Source organism: Polyodon spathula, chromosome 34, assembly GCF_017654505.1.
Source record: "Polyodon spathula isolate WHYD16114869_AA chromosome 34, ASM1765450v1, whole genome shotgun sequence".
NCBI classification, from domain to species: Eukaryota; Metazoa; Chordata; class Actinopteri; order Acipenseriformes; family Polyodontidae; genus Polyodon; species Polyodon spathula.
In genome coordinates, this window is record NC_054567.1 from 4,850,703 (window position 1) to 4,867,862 (window position 17,160).

Here is a 17,160-nt window from a genome sequence, read left to right on the forward strand (position 1 = left end):
ATCAGCCACGCATCACAGATTTCTTTTTTTTTTTTTAATTAATTATGTTAATAAATAGGAGTTTAATTAAAACAGATGCTAACTGGAGTTTTCACCTTATTGGGACATTAATAAAATATGTGGTATTAAGAGCAGTATGCTAAATCACCTCTAGGGGGGGGCAGTATTGCTAAAGTGTGTTCAGGGAACACCGGCACTCATTGCAGCTTGCATTAGACAGGTTTACGGTGTACAGCACAGCTTCTCCTGAGTGACATTCTGTTTAAAGTGCTGAGCTGTGTCCGTCCAGCTTGATATGTATTAATAGTATATGAGACTAACCCTTCAGCACAGCGAGTACTGGTGCAGTACATGGTAAAGTTAACCTGTGCAGCACAGCGAGTACTGGTGCAGTACATGGTAAAGTTAACCTGTGCAGCACAGCGAGTACTGGTGCAGTACATGGTAAAGTTAACCTGTGCAGCACAGCGAGTACTGGTGCAGTACATGGTAAAGTTAACCTGTGCAGCACAGCGAGTACTGGTGCAGTACATGGTAAAGTTAACCTGTGCAGCACAGCGAGTACTGGTGCAGTACATGGTAAAGTTAACCTGTGCAGCACAGCGAGTACTGGTGCAGTACATGGTAAAGTTAACCTGTGCATACTGAACAGTAAGCCTTGTACATCTTGTGGGTTAAACAACAAATCATGTTCAATAATCAAGGCAACTAAATCAATTCATACGAGCCTAGGTGGGGCCATACCATTATTGTCACGGTGATGATGAAATTGTGCGTCTCGTTTCGAATGAAAGCATGTTAAAGTATCTGCATGTAAAAGTGAGCTGTAAGTTAATGAAAGTTAGTGACTCCAGGGTAATGTGATCACATGATTTGGTTCTAATCACCTTGAAGACATGTTGTCCAGTTCTTGCTGATTCCCTGTTTCCAGTGTAATGGCAGTTCCTCATTCTCAACCAAACCCTGTACATGGGTGATATAACATGCTTTCCCTGCAAATCTCTTTTAATGAAGCAACTACTGTATGCTCTATCCCTGGCACTGCATTAAAGCACTAAGCAAGTTTCCATAATGTTCTGTTTAAAATAGGATATGAAAATGCACATCTTGTAAAAATGTACATCTTTTTTTTACTTGCTTTAAGAGTCTACAAAAACTTGAGCTGTTTTTGGTTTTAAAACATCCAACGTATTTTCTCATTTATAAAAAAATTAATTATTTAATACTTAATGAACTTGGCTCTCAAAGTATTTTTCAACATGAATTGTATGACACAAAGATGGCTGTACAACTATACTATAATATCTAACACTTCCTGTCTACTTCACTGTCCTGACCAGAACTGAATTCCCACTTGCCAGAAAGGAAAACACAGACAGGTTGCTAGGTACTGACAATGACAATCAATTACAGCATTCCTGGACTCTGCACTTGTCTTATAAACAGCGCGTGACATCACAAAATAAGGCAGTTCTTTAAATGAGAAGCCAGACAGTCTAGAGATGCAATCTGCAGTGCAAAGTACAATTGCTATGGAAAGGTGAGCAGGACAAAGGAATGACTCCCATTGCACGAGCCAGTCCAGGTTTTACTGTCAGCCTTAACTGTAAGTCACCGGTAAAAAGGTGCTGGATTGTCTCAAACTGCTATGCAAAGGGAGCTATTCAATTACACCAGGAGACCTTCTAGTGATGGACTGCAAGAAACACAGCTACACAGAAACTCACTAAATGCTCAGCTGTACTAAAAGATATTTTACATGCTGACAATGATGAATAAAAATACATTTAACTATTTTAAAACCTAAAATGTTTTATTGAATAAAATAAAAAAGCAGTGCTATAGAGAGATTGATTTGTTTATTATCTAAAATATTTAAGCAATAATTCCTAGTTTATTAGACACGTTTGATAACTGGCTCTTTAATATGTGTGTGTGTGTGTGTGTGTAAATATATATATATATATATATATATATATATATATATATATATATATATATATATAATATATATATATATACTATGATATATGTGTGTGTGTGTGTGTGTGTTATTAAAGCTGATTAAAAGGAAAAAATAAAATATTTTCAAAAATAAACAAATTAATACATATATTATATAAAAGAAATATAGTCATAAAAAACCAACAAACAATACACATATAAGTAAACACAAATTAACAAAACATAGGGGGGGGGTAGTAGGCTTAGGGAGGGGGTTAGCTGAGGGGGGGGAATATAACGTTATAAATATATAAAATAGATTTTTAGAGCGGAGGCGGATAGGTTAGGGGTAGGGGGATTTATAATTCGTATTAAGGATCAAATAATCTGTGAAAATATTGACCGCGAATTATACAAACACACACACAAACACTTTATATTTGATATCCTATAATATTTTAAATATATATATATATATATATATATATATATATATATATATATATATATATATATATATATATATATATACACACATACATATTGGCAAAAGTAAAAGTAATCAGTAATATATTACTTCTATAAGAAAGTGATCAGTAATACGCTTTGGTGCCAGTAATCTGTAGTAAATTACTTTATTACTTTTACAAAGTAATAATAACATCCCTGAAATAAAGAGCTTCCAAACACCAATACCCTGGCCTGTATACCTGGGCCGTCGTGTTACTTTATACAGTGTTCATTCACACACACACAACACACACATTCAAATGTGAACTGCACGCGTATCATACCGCTAGCATTGATTTATAAATACACATTTTAAATGTTTTCTCATTGGAATTTTCCATTTTTACAGAACATTTACTATTAAACAAAATTATTGTATTCTATATACAATGGTATTTATTTGCGTTAGTTTTATTTTCGAAATAGATTCGAGAACGATAATGAAAAAATAAAGACAAAAGACAAACCTTTCCCACTACATATCACATACAAACACAATAATAACGATATGTACACTAAGTAAACCAATTTATATAATAATAATAATAATAATAATAATAATAATAATAATAATAATAATAATAATAATAATAATATCCAGGCAGATACGAGAGCAACGTGGAAAAACAACCTACCTACGCCAGGTACATTACAAACTGGACAGCAGGTAATTACAGTGACAGCGGTTTCTTAAAGATGGACTGACCCAAGTTCAAACAGTTCCCTATAGGGCCATTGAATCGATAAAGACAAAATATATACGACTGGAAGTCTATAAATACTAATTCAGATAATACTATGGCTCTAGAAACCTGATGTTTTGGATATTTTTTCACATTTGAATAGTACGTTGTGTGCGTGTATCATGTGCAACTGTAAACGCGTTAACTGCGGTGTAACACTGGCACAGTGTATTTGATTTGTTTACTATCGGCAGACATGAAAAAAAAAAAAGATATCGGGCTGGTTGCCTGAGAATGTGCGAGCTTCACTAGTTTGAAATATTATATTATGTACTTGACTGAATGGCGTGGGAAACGATTTAGATCACTGACGCTGTCGTCACTTGTTTATGAAAAGCTTTTAATTTTCTTTATAGTAATGTGTGAATCTAAAAGTGGGAATGTAACGCCTGTCTTTTTATAACAAAGCGATTCACTCGATGTGTTGTGAATCAGGCGTCTGTGGAAGTCTAGAGTTGCACCTGTATCTGTCTTTTGGAGTTTTACTTATTTGAAGTTGGAGTTTTACTTCAGTGTACTTGCATGTAATTTCCTAGTTGGCGACTTAAACAGAAAGACAAAACGTGTAAGAAATGCTTATAAAACCTGTGAACAAAATGCTTTGGTTTAAAATAACATAAATGCAATTGTTTAAATGATGCTGAAATATTCCATGAGAATTATTTAAAATCATGAAGGTAGTCATCACTCTTCCAGTAGCCATTGCAACAATGAGCGTCTGTTGTTTTTTTTTTAAGTTCGGTTAAAATCTGTTTACGAACTTCCATGACCAATCTCCTGCTGAGTGATCTGCTCGTCATGGCAACTGAAAGACAAAAAACAAAAACAAAAAAAAATGATTTCGATGTCCAGGTTGATATATTTGCAAAAATGAAGCCTAGGCGATATCCGCAGCTTCATTAGGTGTATTTGTGCAATGCCAGAGGTTTTTTGTTTGTTTGTATGTTTGTTATTATGGAGAGGGGCCCCTGAATGCATTCTCTGACCCCCAAGTTTTTTGTGAAATGACACCCCTGCTGTATACTACTTTATATTGAATACACAACACTGTGGTACAAATTTAGTATTTCTATAATGTATTAAATAGTTGTTGGTGATGTATTCAAAGATATACAAGCAAGCTAGCTCGTAATGTGCAGTTGTATCTTGTTACAGTCTGTAACACCGGCGCCTGCTTCGCTTTAATATAGTCATTGGAAATATTCAGTAAGAACCATGTACATAACACTAGGAATAGTTGTTTTGCTACATAAAGTTTGCCTTTCATAGAGAAAACGTGGTGCAAACTTAGGCCTAGGCCCAATTTACGAGCTTCTACACATTGCTTGTTCCAGTAGATATATAACGTTACTATCTCCCCTTTTATCTTAAAAAGCACGCAATGCTATCAAAGGTATACAATATTCGTATGTGTTTCTTTTATTAAATAAACAGTGTGGTGATATAGCCAAATTATGAAAATGAATAGAGACGATGGTCACTGCAATTGCGTGTATATTTATGATTAAACCCTGCATCACACACTTTTGGGAAGTAGCATGCACTGTAAATCAAATGTTTAACAATTAAATCTGCAACAGATTATAAAGACATTTTGGTAACCATTGTTACTAATCTGAAGTATAATCTCATACAGTTAAAACAAACACTGGCATGTATTTATAATCTGTTGCATTTGTATCTTGATCGTTAATTGTGTGGTTTTACAGTTCAGTGCTGTTACTGGGTTTGTTTCAGTGAGCTATTACATCACAGGTAGACTGTACTAATTACGAACCGCCTACCGCTCCGCCCCCAGTGCGAAGCTACGAGACCCGGTTCGTCGCCGTGCTTGTCTGTCAGGGTGACGTCCCGCTGCAGCATGCCGGACCGGGGCAGTGCTTCGAAACGTTCAGCAGCAATGTAAGGACCTTCAGTTTTGGGAAGCTGTGCACACTCCGTCCGACGGCAGTGGAGACTTCGAAACCATTAGAAAAAAAGTCCTCCTTAGCTAGTAAGTGATTTTCTTTAGTTACAGTTTGTGTTCGGTGTGATTATTTTAGTTGTGTGTTTGTGATCTGTTTACGGTTCGACGGCAACAAAAGTAGTTCAGAGGAGATGCCGCTATGTTTTAATTCGGTAATACTTGTATGTTTTAATTCGGTAATACTTGTTTTGAAATAGAGATGGGTGTGCTGATTGTTTAAATGTGTGTCTGCTGCATTATATAGATTGGATAAAAAGAGTAAATGTATTTATTGTTTTTTTTTTTGTTTGTTTGTTTTTTTTGTTTTTTTTTTCATGAGGAAGTACAGTTATTGTGTGTAGACCAGTTTGATTCTGCTAGATATCATATGTTACGTGTTTAAATTAAACAGTAGCTTACAGATAGTCAAGCGAATGTAATATATATATATATATATATATATAATATATATATATATATATATATATATATTATATTATCATCGAGTATATCGGCTCAAAGAGGGCTTAGCTATATATATATATATATATATATATATATATATATATATATATATATATATATATATATATATATTGATATAAGATATGTACATACATACATATCGAAATGTTGTATAGCTTTGATTATATATATATATATCATATATATAGTAGATATATATACTGATATATTAGATATATATATATTATATATATATACGCATACACATGTTATCGGTCCATCAGGAACTGCCAGATTAACATTGTCTGGACCGCTGTTGGCCTCTGATATTGCGTGGTTTAAATTTTTTTCCAATTACTCAACAAGAGTTTATCAGATCTACTCATTGTAATAGTATTTAAAGAAAGGGACTGAAGTGCCATTTCCGGATGAAGTCGGCCAAGAGTCAATGACCATTACATTGCCACAGCGCAACACACGTTTGATGTGGTCTTGAATCTCCAATCTAAAGGGCGAATTTGAGAGTTTTCTCCCGAGGATCGTACAGCTTTGCTCAGTAATACATCCTGTGAATACCTCATCAACCTGTTTTAAAAAAATACATTCCGAAATACACATTATTTTAGCAGACACCTTTATCCAAGGCGACTTAAAAAGATGTATGCATCAGCTGCAGAGTCGTTTACAGCAACATCTCTCTGAAAGACAGAGCACAGGGAGGTTAAGTGACTTGCTCAGGGTCTCACAGAGAGTGAGTGAGCCGGGATTTGAGCAGGGGACCTCCTGATTACTACTCCTTTTTTCTTTAACCACTGGACCACACAGCCTCCAACGCATTTACCACCAGTTAATAAACTGCTGCACGGTCCTGACCTGCTTATGAACTCGCTGGAATATAGGCTCCAGATAGAGGACTACGTGCTGTTGCCTGTATGTACGATTGAGGGTTAATACAGTGCGTTCAGTTAAACACCGGATGTTGCTTATGTATGGATATTTGTTAGCTGTGAGAAAAGATTTGTCCGGTTCTCACACTTTCCGAGACAAACCAAATGAATAGTAGGCTACTTGATATACCCTCCGTATTTTGACCAGTTCTATATCCTTATGGGAAAATCTTTTGTTTGATAGTTCTGTTTATAAAGAACATGTCGAGTTAAACGTGCACACCATTCTCCTTTTGATGATGGATGTATTTGTTTAATATATAGAGTCCTACAAAATAACCATTAAATATAGAAGAAAACGCAACCAACAGTTGTCTTCCTATTTACCTTTTTTTTTAAAATTATATATATATATATATATATATATATATATATATATATATATATATATATATATATATATATATATATATATATACACACACACACACACACATTTGTATTCCCATACTTGTGGGGTCTTCTAATTGACTCTCACTATGTTTTTATTCACAGGGTGAAAGTCGACAACAAACTAAATATTATGACACTTTTAGTTGTTTTTTTTAAAGGCATATTTAGTTCCTAAAATGGGTTTTACAAAATGGGGACATCCCCACAACGTCGTTTTTTCAGGACTTACTGTCTTTGTGGGGACATTTTCTCAAATTTTTGTCACTACATTGATAGTAGTACAGTAATACTACCTGCCCCCTCCCCCCCACCCCCGCACACACATTTGGATTATTTAATTTTCATAGAATTTTTCGTTGATTCAGTACTTAATTGGAAATTAATACGTTTTCGACATGCACGACTCCCAGCTGCGTTGTGGGACACAGCGCCCGTGAGAGAGTTCGAATCGGCAGAGAAGGATTGCGCGGGAGTTAGTGCCTGTAGAAACACTTGTAGAGCAGGAACGCTATGGTTTTTATGTCTATTGCGTTAGTGTTCGTAATGTACACTTTTTATTATTGTTATTTATTTATTTATTTATATATTATTTTTATTATTATTTGGTTATTGTACTTGCTGAATTTGTGGGAAATGCATTGCCACCGTTTACGACCTGCAATTCTCCAAATGTTATAACACACTGAGCATACATAATAATAATAATAATAATAATAATAATAATAATATAATAATAATAATAATAATAATAATTCCATATGTCAGTGTCACTTTCTGAATGCTATTCTATTCAGTTCAATTATTTTTATTACACTAGACTTCTACATTGGTGTTCAAACAGTGTGCTAATCACAATTTTAAGGAACTAGGTATATAAGAGCAGCTTTAGTAAAATACAGAATTATGGTAACGCGTGGCAGCTGCTTTGGAAAAATAAAATGACACAATTACAGCTACACAATTACATTGCAAATACCATGACAAACGTTTGTTTGACTTTCTGAATTCTATTGTATTCAATTCTGTACATTTATGTGTGACTCTGAATTCTATTCTGTTCAATTCTATACAGTTATGTGTGACTTTCTGAATTCTATTATATTCAGTTCTGTACGTTTGTGTGACAGTTCTATTAAATTCTATACATTTATGTGTGACTTTCTGAATTCTATTCAGTTCTATACATTTATGTGTGACTCTGAATTCAATTCTATTAAATTCTGTACATGTATGTGTGACTATGAATTCTATTCTATTCAATTCTATAGATTTATGTGTGACTCTGAATTCTGTTCTATTCAATTCTATAGATTTATGTGTGACTCTGAATTCTATTCTGTTCAATTCTATACAGTTATGTGTGACTTTCTGGATTCTATTCTGTTCTATTCTATGACAAAAATGCCCCCAAAATGTTTTGTTTTTTTCACACTCGCATTTGATCTTTTGAGATTAATATTCAGTGCCATGTAAGATACATTTATTTTTCATATTTAAAAAGGTTTCTGTAAGCTTCTGGGAAAATATCAGTAAATAAAAAATGAGCTAAAATGTTTAGCTTCCTGAGCCATAAGAGAGCCAGGAAATGTACTTTAATACCTTGCACATCTGCAAGCTGTGGCAATAACATAGCTAACGTGTCATTGATAATGAATAATAACGTCTCATTGATAATTTCAACTTTCAGCTATAGTGAAAACTGAGTAAAACACTTTATTAAAAGTGTGTAACACATTTGATTCCCTAGCAGCATACACAAGGTAATGTTTTTTGCTTTCTTTTTTGGGGGCAAAAAACAGTGATTCAGTAAGCCTGGGTTGAACTGATAATATGTCCTGGCACTTCCTTTTACAGCTGATTTGTGCAATCATTTTTGTCTCCGCATGTTGTTTTTAATTTGAGTCATCACTTTTTATTTTATTTTGTTGTTTTATGATATTCGTGGGTGGAACCCATGTCTTCTGGGTAACCACATTGGTAATGTTCATGGGAAATTACAAACACGCTGTTCTTACATGCCACAGTTCCAAGAGGAGAGGAACTTTAAAACACGCTGGCTTTTGAAAACCTGAAAGCAGCTTGTTTTCCTTCTGAGGCAAATTAGCTGGGATTGAACTTTAATGACTGCATTTTCAGGGAGCTTCAGGTATTTGAGGGTTTTCAACTGAAACTTTACCTTTAAGGTACAGCGCTTAGCAAATTAGCTTCATAATTGTATTTTGAAATGTGGTGCAAAAAGCAACTTGTAAGATTGTGTATGCTTGTGCTTTTCCTTCAGCTTTCTAAGACCCGTCAAGGCTGGATTTGCGTGGACGATCCTGTTCAACGGACCTCTTTCCAAACTCCCAGCCACAGTGTTGCCAGAGAGAGACAGTTGGGCTAGTGCCTGAACTTCTTGACACAGGGTAGAGTACAGACCACGGAACTCCAGAAGCATGAAGGTCGCTGTACTGATCGCTGTGCTGATTGCTGCGCTCACAAGTAAGTGTACTGTCTACTTGCTTATTCATTTAGCTTTACAGTTTGTTCTGATATTACCCCATGAGAGTTGCTCCCTGTTTGTTATGTGAGTGTGTGTGTTGCTAGTTACTATTTTGTAAGATAAAGGCACATAAAACGAACCCTAGTAGCTGCACACTTTCACAGTTCCTCAGCTTTCATTACTAGGCCAAAGTGCCTCCCATTCCCTTTGCTACACTGCCTGCAGTCTCAGGCTCAGTTCTGGTTACACAATGTCAAGGAAACCCCACTCCCCCTCCATGAACAGTTCAGAGCAAGAACAGCTAATAAGAAAACCGTCTGTCACACAAGCTGCTCGCGGCCGAGGAGACCTGTGTCCTCCGGAAGAGAGACTCGGCAGGAGCATTATGTAACCATCAGATAACACGACGCAGGCTAACAGACAGACTGCCTCTTAGATACTTTGAAAAAAATTAAAATGCCGTCATGAGTCTAAATAAGCAGCTTTAAACCCCCCGACCCCCCCCACCCCCCCGGCAGTCGAGACTGGGTGGCAGTGAGACCTACTGACGCGACCACTTGTCTCCCCTGGAGACACAGATCTCTATCTGAGGGCAGGAATGAACAATCAGCACTCCAGACTGCTTTTCAAATATACTAGCGTTCTTCAATGGCAGTCGCACTACAATCGCAAAGCCACTTGTTTGTATTGATGGGCAATTGTAGCACAGTGGGCACCAACAATGGTATTCGTTGTTAAAACGGTACCACAGTCTTGACATACTCCCCTAGTAAGGCGTCACAATGGTAGGAGCCTCTCGTACACTTGTGCAACCCATTGCAGTGGTTTGAATGCCGGCTGTGTGTTACTGTATCAGAACCACTGTCTGCAGATCCTTTGAGTCTCTGTTGCTGGTAATGCTGTGATCTGCAGATCCTTTGAGTCTCTGTTGCTGTTAATGCTGAGATCTCCAGATTCTTTGAATATCTGTTCCTGGTAATGCTGTAATCTGCAGATCATTTGAGTCTCTGTTTCTGGTAATGCTGCGATCTGCAGATCATTTGAGTCTCTGTTGCTGGTAATGCTGAGATCTGCAGATCATTTGAGTCTCTGTTGCTGGTAATGCTGTGATCTGCAGATCATTTCAGTCTCTGTTGCTGGTAATGCTGTGATCTGCAGATCCTTTGAGTCTCTGTTGCTGGTAATGCTGTGATCTGCTTGTGTGTCTGCTGGGGTTTCGTCAGGTTAATACACTGGGTGTTGTCATGCTGTTCCAATGGTGCACTTTGTATCTCGTAAGAGGCAGGTATATTTTGAAACCTGGACATATGGTGAGCATTTCATTTCAAAACATCTTAGCACTGAGGACTTGGTTGCTGTTTAGTCCGTTGGCTTTATACATTTTCTAAAATACATTTTTCAGTTCTGAACTTTTGCATTTACTGTATAGCAGGATAGTTATGTAACATTCCAGTAGTGGGAAGCTTTTATAATAGAAGCTGGAGATCCTAATGTGGTCTTAATAAAAGATGTTTCCCTCATGACAGCTTTGGTATTCTGAGTTCATACATAAACTAGAATCATGTTATATGCTGTACAGAGCCCCCACAAATAATTTACACAATTACCCTATTGTGAGTTTGCATATCCATAGTGTAGCAGAGAATTGGGTTAAAAAAAAAAAAAAAAAAAAAAAACCCAACCCTGTTTTTCTGCCACTACACGGTGAGAAGTATCTGCTGGATTTGGGTTTTTCTCTCAATTTTCACTCCCTGAGGGTTCTTCATAGGAGGACACTCTGATCGCTTTTTCACCGAGTTGACTGGTAATAACCAGCTTATTAACATGTTGCACAGTGTTATTTTAGTAAAGGACAGGGAGGCACAATGCACTTACTGGATGATTCTCAACTGTCAGTCGATCATATCTGTGAACTCAGTCTCCTTATGTTTAAGGCATTTCAAAATACAACTTGGCATTTTAAATGTTTATATGATGTATAGTAAGTAACCATTAGGAAACGCTCATTACTATATTACCAGTTTCTTTTGCAGACATTATTTTAAATTCTCACGTCATTTTAAAGCTGGAAAACATTTGCTGCTTCAGTATGGGCTATCAACAAATACATACAGACTTTAACAAATGTATTACTTTATCCCTAACTAGACAAATGAATGCATGCAGACTGACTGCAGATTATTATTGTTTTCTCTGTTTTCTAAAACCACTTGCAGGAATGAAGGTCAAAGTTTGCACATGCGCAGTATCGGAATAAGTTTTCCGAAAAGTGTGTTTACGTGATATACATTTTGTTAGTTTTCGGAATTTAATCGGAAATTTCTAGGTGCTGTTTTCTGAAAACAGGCTTTCGGAATATTCTGACTACAGAAAAGTGTGTTTACATGACTTTTGATATCGGAATTAGTTATCCGAAAAATATCAGAATTCTTATGCTCATGTAAACGCACTGACTGAACTACGTTTCTTAACAGGTAAAGCTAATAATAATAATAATAATAATAATAATAATAATAATCAGTGTAAGCACTATACTCAAAAGCAGATCCAGTGGGAACGATGCCTGGAATGTGGTTAAAGGGTCGCGGAGGTCCAGGCTCACTTTCCAGAGTGTGCCATAAGCTGCGAGCTCCACACGCCTCATTACCACTCACTCGCACACACAAGGGAGGCAGAGCTCATTACAGCAAGCCTGATAAACATGTGGAATATTCCCCAATCACGCTAGTGCCAGCCGCTATGAAAAGGGATGGCATTCTTTCTCTTATCTCTGGGGCTGAGATCCTGGGGGGGGGATGTACCGGTCTGCACCCCCCCAGCTTGATGAGGATATAGTAGATGCACCCATATGTTAGCTATTTCTTCAGAACAAACAACTGTGTTGAAACTTGGTTTGATCCATTCAATTTAAATTCGCTCTGAGGTGTGTTCAAAAATGCTTTGGATTCAAAGTAATGTATGGAAAATAAAAGGAGTGATGATTTTATAGATCATATAATAATTGTTTTTACCTTATCACAAATACAGCTAATATTAATTTGTCAAAATTACTTTAAAATAAAAATATAAGATAATGTGCATTTTGGCCTCCCTTATATTGTTATGTTTAAAGCATATTTATTGATTGAAGTTACGTTGCACAGACTGTATACTGTAAGAATTGTTTGGCAGAAGTTTTTAAGAGTTTATGAAGCTAACCCATCAGAGCCTCTCACTTGAAATTTCATGAAATTTTGCAACGCCATTTGTTTCAAGTTGTTCCACTAATCCACACCAGATGTGTTGTACGATGTTGGGGAATGCAGCCCCATTAAATTGATTTCCCATGAATGTGTGGTTAATTGTTGTTCTTGTTCCTGGATAGAATTTCACGACCTTGAACATTCTAACTTTTTTATTATTATTATTTATTATTATTATTATTATTATTATTATTATTATTGCTACCTAAGGACATGCACAGTCTGAGGGTTAGAAAGAGGACATTCTGGGAACTGGGTCCCAGTTTTGAAAGACAACTGGGACAGTTTGGGGTACCTTTACCTGTGTGCCTCCACCAGAGGAGAAGCCTCGTCCCCCACGGCCCCACAAACCCCTTTAAGTGGCGCCGCGACAGGGTGACTGCGCTGTGACACAAGTCCTTCTGTGCAGTCCTGATAAGAGCTTGTTTACCTTCCTCTGGATGGAGAGCACTGCCTCTCGACGAGGAAACGGCAGGACAATAGGTGTGTGGAGTGGATGCCAGCCTACTAGAGCCAGCCCTAACCTTGGATCCAAACAGCCTATTCAATATACTGACCCTGACCAAGGCTTGGAGAAACCAAAGGGGCATCACTCAGTGCTGTCACACTGTCTGCGTTACACCCAGCTCCTGGACTTCTGGCTCTTGTGTTCATTGGAGTGAATTTAGATGGTTTAGGTACAGTAGGATAATATTTACATTACATTATATTACAATGCAAGGCCTGTTAATTGAAGAGCGACAAAGATGAGATGCTGATCGTTAAAGTCCCACCAGTAATCATTGAAAAGGAAGGACAGTGCTGTCCGTCATGTCTGGCTCTCAATAGACTCTTTCATGATAGAGATTCCAGCAGAATCCAAAATGCACAAAGCTGTGAATTGCTGCTGTTGTTTAAAGAAACATGAAAAAGCAGCCTGCAAATGTACAGAGCCCAGTATCCACTGCCAACACGTTTCTGAATCTGCTTGGAACAGAACTGACCTTTTATAGGAGTTATTCAACGAGTACTAAGTGTCCCCTCGAGTGTGTAGAGTACTAAGTGTTCCCTTGAGTCTAGAGAGTACTAAGTGTTCCCTTGAGTCTAGAGAGTACTAAGTGTTCCCTCGAGTCTAGAGAGTACTAAGTGTCCCCTCGAGTCTATAGAGTACTAAGAGTCCCCTCGAGTCTAGAGAGTACTAAGTGTCCCCTCGAGTCTAGAGAGTACTAAGTGTCCCCTCGAGTCTAGAGAGTACTAAGTGTCCCCTCGAGTCTAGAGAGTACTAAGTGTTCCCTCGAGTCTAGAGAGTACTAAGTGTCCCCTCGAGTCTAGAGAGTACTAAGTGTTCCCTTGAGTCTAGAGAGTACTAAGTGTTCCCTTGAGTCTAGAGAGTACTAAGTGTCCCCTCGAGTCTATAGAGTACTAAGAGTCCCCTTGAGTCTAGAAAGTACTAAGTGTCCCCTCGAGTCTAGAGAGTACTAAGTGTCCCCTCGAGTCTAGAGAGTACTAAGTGTCCCCTTGAGTCTAGAAAGTACTAAGTGTTCCCTTGAGTCTAGAGAGTACTAAGTGTTCCCTTGAGTCTAGAGAGTACTAAGTGTCCCCTCGAGTCTATAGAGTACTAAGTGTTCCTTTGAGACTTGAGAGTACTAAGTGTCCCCTCGAGTCTAGAGAGTACGAAGTGTTCCCTTGAGTCTAGAGAGTACTAAGTGTTCCCTTGAGTCTAGAGAGTACTAAATGTTCCCTGTGTACAAGCAGTTTCTGCAGTATATCTCAGATCTGTGTACGAGCAGTTTCTGCAGTATATCTCAGATCTGTGTACGAGCAGTTTCATGCAGTATATCTCAGATCTGTGTACGAGCAGTTTCTGCAGTATATCTCAGATCTGTGTACGAGCAGTTTCTGCAGTATGTCTCAGATCTGTGTACGAGCAGTTTCTGCAGTATGTCTCGGGTCTGTGTACGAGCAGTTTCTGCAGTATATCTCAGATCTGTGTACGAGCAGTTTCTGCAGTATATCTCAGATCTGTGTACGAGCAGTTTCTGCAGTATATCTCAGATCTGTGTACGAGCAGTTTCTGCAGTATGTCTCAGATCTGTGTACGAGCAGTTTCTGCAGTATGTCTCAGATCTGTGTACGAGCAGTTTCTGCAGTATGTCTCAGATCTGTGTACGAGCAGTTTCTGCAGTATGTCTCTCAGATCTGTGTACGAGCAGTTTCTGCAGTATGTCTCAGATCTGTGTACGAGCAGTTTCTGCAGTATGTCTCAGATCTGTGTACGAGCAGTTTCTGCAGTATGTCTCGGATCTGTGTACGAGCAGTTTCTGCAGTATGTCTCAGATCTGTGTACGAGCAGTTTCTGCAGTATGTCTCAGATCTGTGTACGAGCAGTTTCTGCAGTATGTCTCAGATCTGTGTACGAGCAGTTTCTGCAGTATGTCTCAGATCTGTGTACGAGCAGTTTCTGCAGTATGTCTCAGATCTGTGTACGAGCAGTTTCTGCAGTATGTCTCGGATCTGTGTACGAGCAGTTTCTGCAGTATGTCTCGGATCTGTGTACGAGCAGTTTCTGCAGTATGTCTCAGATCTGTGTACGAGCAGTTTCTGCAGTATGTCTCAGATCTGTGTACGAGCAGTTTCTGCAGTATGTCTCAGATCTGTGTACGAGCAGTTTCTGCAGTATGTCTCAGATCTGTGTACGAGCAGTTTCTGCAGTATGTCTCGGATCTGTGTACGAGCAGTTTCTGCAGTATGTCTCAGATCTGTGTACGAGCAGTTTCTGCAGTATGTCTCGGATCTGTGTACGAGCAGTTTCTGCAGTATGTCTCGGATCTGTGTACGAGCAGTTTCTGCAGTATGTCTCAGATCTGTGTACGAGCAGTTTCTGCAGTATGTCTCAGATCTGTGTACGAGCAGTTTCTGCAGTATGTCTCGGATCTGTGTACGAGCAGTTTCTGCAGTATGTCTCGGATCTGTGTACGAGCAGTTTCTGCAGTATGTCTCGGATCTGTGTACGAGCAGTTTCTGCAGTATGTCTCGGATCTGTGTACGAGCAGTTTCTGCAGTATGTCTCGGGTCTGTGTACGAGCAGTTTCTGCAGTATGTCTCGGATCTGTGTACGAGCAGTTTCTGCAGTATGTCTCGGATCTGTGTACGAGCAGTTTCTGCAGTATGTCTCGGATCTGTGTACGAGCAGTTTCTGCAGTATGTCTCGGATCTGTGTACGAGCAGTTTCTGCAGTATGTCTCGGATCTGTGTACGAGCAGTTTCTGCAGTATGTCTCGGATCTGTGTACGAGCAGTTTCTGCAGTATGTCTCGGATCTGTGTACGAGCAGTTTCTGCAGTATGTCTCGGATCTGTGTACGAGCAGTTTCTGCAGTATGTCTCAGATCTGTGTACGAGCAGTTTCTGCAGTATGTCTCAGATCTGTGTACGAGCAGTTTCTGCAGTATGTGCAGTATGTCTCAGATCTGTGTACGAGGTTTAAACAATGCTGTTAGTATGAGGATGAAATGGAAACAAAATACACAACAATATAGCTGAAAAATAAATTATCAGACTATAATGAAGAAATAAGAGACAGCTTAAAGTAAACCGGCATGTGTTTGTTTCTTTTAGAGTGCTGAGTATACATTGACAGGCTGCCAAGAGAGCTCTTGGGTAAAGCAGGGGGAAGCTTTGAATAGAATTTGATATCAAAGGGAAAGGTTCAATATTCTTTGGACATTAAAATGCAAAGAGAGAACTGTTTATGGATACCAAGTTATTTAATAAAAAGCTAACAGTCTGAATGGGGTCAAATGGGTAATACATTGTAACAGTAGGTGAACTACAATGATTTGAGCCATTGGTAGAATTGTGACATGATAGCCAGTGGTCTGACCCAATACACACCGGTCAGTACCATTTCTGATTATGAGTTGTTCTGCTAGTGGTTTTGCTAAGTTTCCTTCTGGATTAGTACACAATATTATACTGTGTTTATGTATTTGATTGCATGGTTCTGTAATGTGTCTGAGACATACACAACAGTAACTACATAACGTCCTGGCATTGTACACAAAGAATAATCATTTCGCATTGTATAAAATTAGAACATTGCGTGACCAATACATTGCACAATATTATTCATTAATAACCAGTAATTCATGGGTTTTGTCCAGTCTCTCGGGCACTCCAAAAGGGTAAATTAAAATTACCTTCAGATGTTCCTGTGTTTGTTAGAAACACACCATGAAACATCACAGGTTAAAAACAACAACCTACCATGCTTGAAAAACCAAAAAAACAAATTTAAAGTACAATAGACCTAAAGTAAACAAATCCTCCGGAAACGAATGCAGGAGTACCAGTATTCAGCATTTCACGAAAGCTAAGCCTGTCTCCCTCTGCTTGTATGATGTGCTTCTGGTGCTGTGCCTGCTTCCCTGATTCCCACCCGTGTGGCCCCAGATACCATCAGCACAGCTCGCTGCACACCATTGCCCCGTCTCGCCACTCTGACTGGGAGCT

At 38.2% G+C, this 17,160-nt stretch overlaps 1 protein-coding gene across 3 annotated transcripts in view; it reads left to right on the top strand.

Moving 5' to 3' along the window:
• Positions 1–5,062: 5,062 nt before the first annotated feature.
• Positions 5,063–17,160, top strand: part of LOC121303643 (endoglin-like) — a 48,355-nt gene continuing 36,257 nt past the window's right edge. Inside the window, exons 1-2 of one of the 3 annotated variants that reach the window (XM_041234447.1) lie at positions 5,063–5,190; positions 9,226–9,428. In XM_041234447.1, coding sequence (XP_041090381.1) covers positions 9,383–9,428 — 46 coding nt within the window. In that variant the 5' untranslated portion in view covers positions 5,063–5,190; positions 9,226–9,382. Of the gene's footprint in view, positions 5,191–9,076; positions 9,094–9,225; positions 9,429–17,160 lie in introns of those variants that run through there. The other 2 variants (XM_041234449.1, XM_041234448.1) reach the window with 2 other exon arrangements.